Source organism: Pelophylax lessonae (genome assembly GCF_965119305.1).
Source record: "Pelophylax lessonae genome assembly, chromosome: 6".
NCBI lineage: Eukaryota > Metazoa > Chordata > Amphibia > Anura > Ranidae > Pelophylax > Pelophylax lessonae.
Window position 1 is genome coordinate 5,439,160 of NC_138773.1, and position 2,176 is coordinate 5,441,335.

At 40.9% G+C, this 2,176-nt stretch overlaps 1 protein-coding gene across 1 annotated transcript; it reads right to left on the minus strand.

Moving 5' to 3' along the window:
• Positions 1–861: 861 nt before the first annotated feature.
• LOC309558353 (taste receptor type 2 member 9-like) lies at positions 862–1,770 on the minus strand (the record flags this gene model as incomplete). Its single annotated transcript, XM_082261420.1, has 1 exon — positions 862–1,770. The coding sequence occupies one exon, from the start codon at positions 1,768–1,770 to the stop codon at positions 862–864; it is 909 nt and encodes a 302-aa protein (XP_082117546.1).
• Between the last annotated feature and the right edge of the window lie 406 nt (positions 1,771–2,176).

Here is a 2,176-nt window from a genome sequence, read left to right on the forward strand (position 1 = left end):
TAGGGTTAGGACTGCAAGTAATACAGGGTGCTGTGAAGGGCCTTGCAGCTTACGCATGTGTGCTAACTAAACCCCAGTTTTTAATGTATATTATTGGACAGGTTCATTTGGAGGTTAAGCAGACTGGTTGGTGAGTTGAGCTGGAAAGTTTCTCTGTTTTTGTCTTTCATGTTTGTGCTATCAACGCCTACATTATCTGGGTGTCACTAAAACCAGACTGGAATGAGAGTAAATCGCACAAAAGGAAGGTTTTCCACATTCTGGGAAAGCACTGGTTGGAGTATCTGAGGGGTCTGACGTTCCTCAAACTTCTACCTCAGAAGAACAGCCAAGACAGAAAGCACGTTGCAGTATCGGCCCCAACAGCAAAGACAGAAAAACTCAGACAGTGAGTTGTGTGTGCAAAAAAAATATGACAAGAACATGTGAAAGTGATGTGTGAGAACTGTGGACAGGGAAACTTTTTCATCCTATAAGCATAACTTCTCTAACTACCTATTCCCTACACCTACATATCAACATGTCATGGTTCTCTCAATGGACAATGTCTTTATCATTTTTATTATTATCTGTGAATTTATGTGCAAAATAATATAAGATGAAATAATCTTCACAGTTAGTACTCAAAATATGGAGAATACACTTTATTATCACTAAATGAGTAAGCATTTCATAGTATTTCATGGTTATTCAATATTTTACTAGCTAAAATTATAATCAAAATTCATAATGACCTTCTTTCACAACCCCTTAGGTTCCACAATGAGTATAATAAGCGTGATTTACTACGTATACACACTGATTTTACTGTTGTGTGTTTAGTAACACTTTGTTTTACCCAAGGGGTTAATCCTCTACATTTCAAGTCTCTGTGTTCCTCCATCTTCTGGTCCAGAGTCTTCTTAGAATGATCCTTCTCAGCTTGTTGCTGGCCTGGAAGATGACGGCGGCCTCCAACGATGGAGAGAATAATCGTAAACTCCAACTGACTGTTGACAGTGTGGAATTTTGAAGAAACATAACTGCTCGAGACATGCAGAATATGGTGAAAATGAGAAGTAAGAAGAAGATTGTCCTCAGTGCAGCGACATGAGCCTGAAGATTTGGACGTGTTGATCCAGAGTCGTTATTCTTCACCCTCCAGACGTGTCTGAGCAGAAAGGAGAAAGTGAGGACCAGGCACAGAAGACTAAGGAAGAATGGCAGAATGCAGCCTAGGGTGTTTGCCGGCACAAAATAGGAAAATGATTCATGGAAAACAATAGGAGAGACCTTTGTGCTGTTCTCAGAAGACTGGATAGGACTTTCTGCATACACAGTCCATAAAAACGGGGCACTCACAATGAATATTCCAAGTGCTGTCAGAAATAGAAGGTGACTCAGGAAATTTGACACAATTCTCTTTAACCAGACGAAGAACCCATAGCTGAGATTGGTGATGCTGGTACAGTAATGAGCCGAGAGCCAGAAGGTCAACCAGAAGCTGTAATAGGTTAGGAAGTTACCTGATGTGTTCATAAATACATATACTTGTCTAATGAATAGGATTTCCGGAGACAAGACATAGAGCATCGCCTGTAGGCTCCACACACACTGGAAGAGAATATTCACAATTCCCTTCCCCAGAAAGATCACATCGGTGGGACTCAACTTCCCTTTCTTTCTGATGCTGTCCAGGTAACCCATCACAATACAAGTGTTAGAAGGGATTGCCAAGCCGAGTCCCAAAGCCACAAGGATTAAATAAGAGATGAAGAGTGGAGACAACATGCTGAGGTTTTTGTGAGCTCCGGACAGAGATGAGGGGACACGTCCAGTGATAGCAGACAGAATGATATATTTAGATTTTTGATTATGTAAAAAAGCCTTCAGAGATCCGTCTCATGACTGACTTTGCATAAAAGTGATAGATTTCATTGCAATGCCAACATCTAAAGCACGGAGCAACCCGTTTAATACAATCGTCATTGCTCTAATACTGATGTGCTTAACCATTTTAGGACTGGCTATTGTTTATGTATTATTGACCATTACATACACTCAGTACTATGACTGTCATGACTATAAATTTAGCATATTGATGAGGGAAAAACAAGGCTTTTTATAAGTGGGATTGACTTATAAAAACAACAAGGGGGGTGGTGGTGGGGGGGGGGGTGTGGTTGGGGATGGGGGG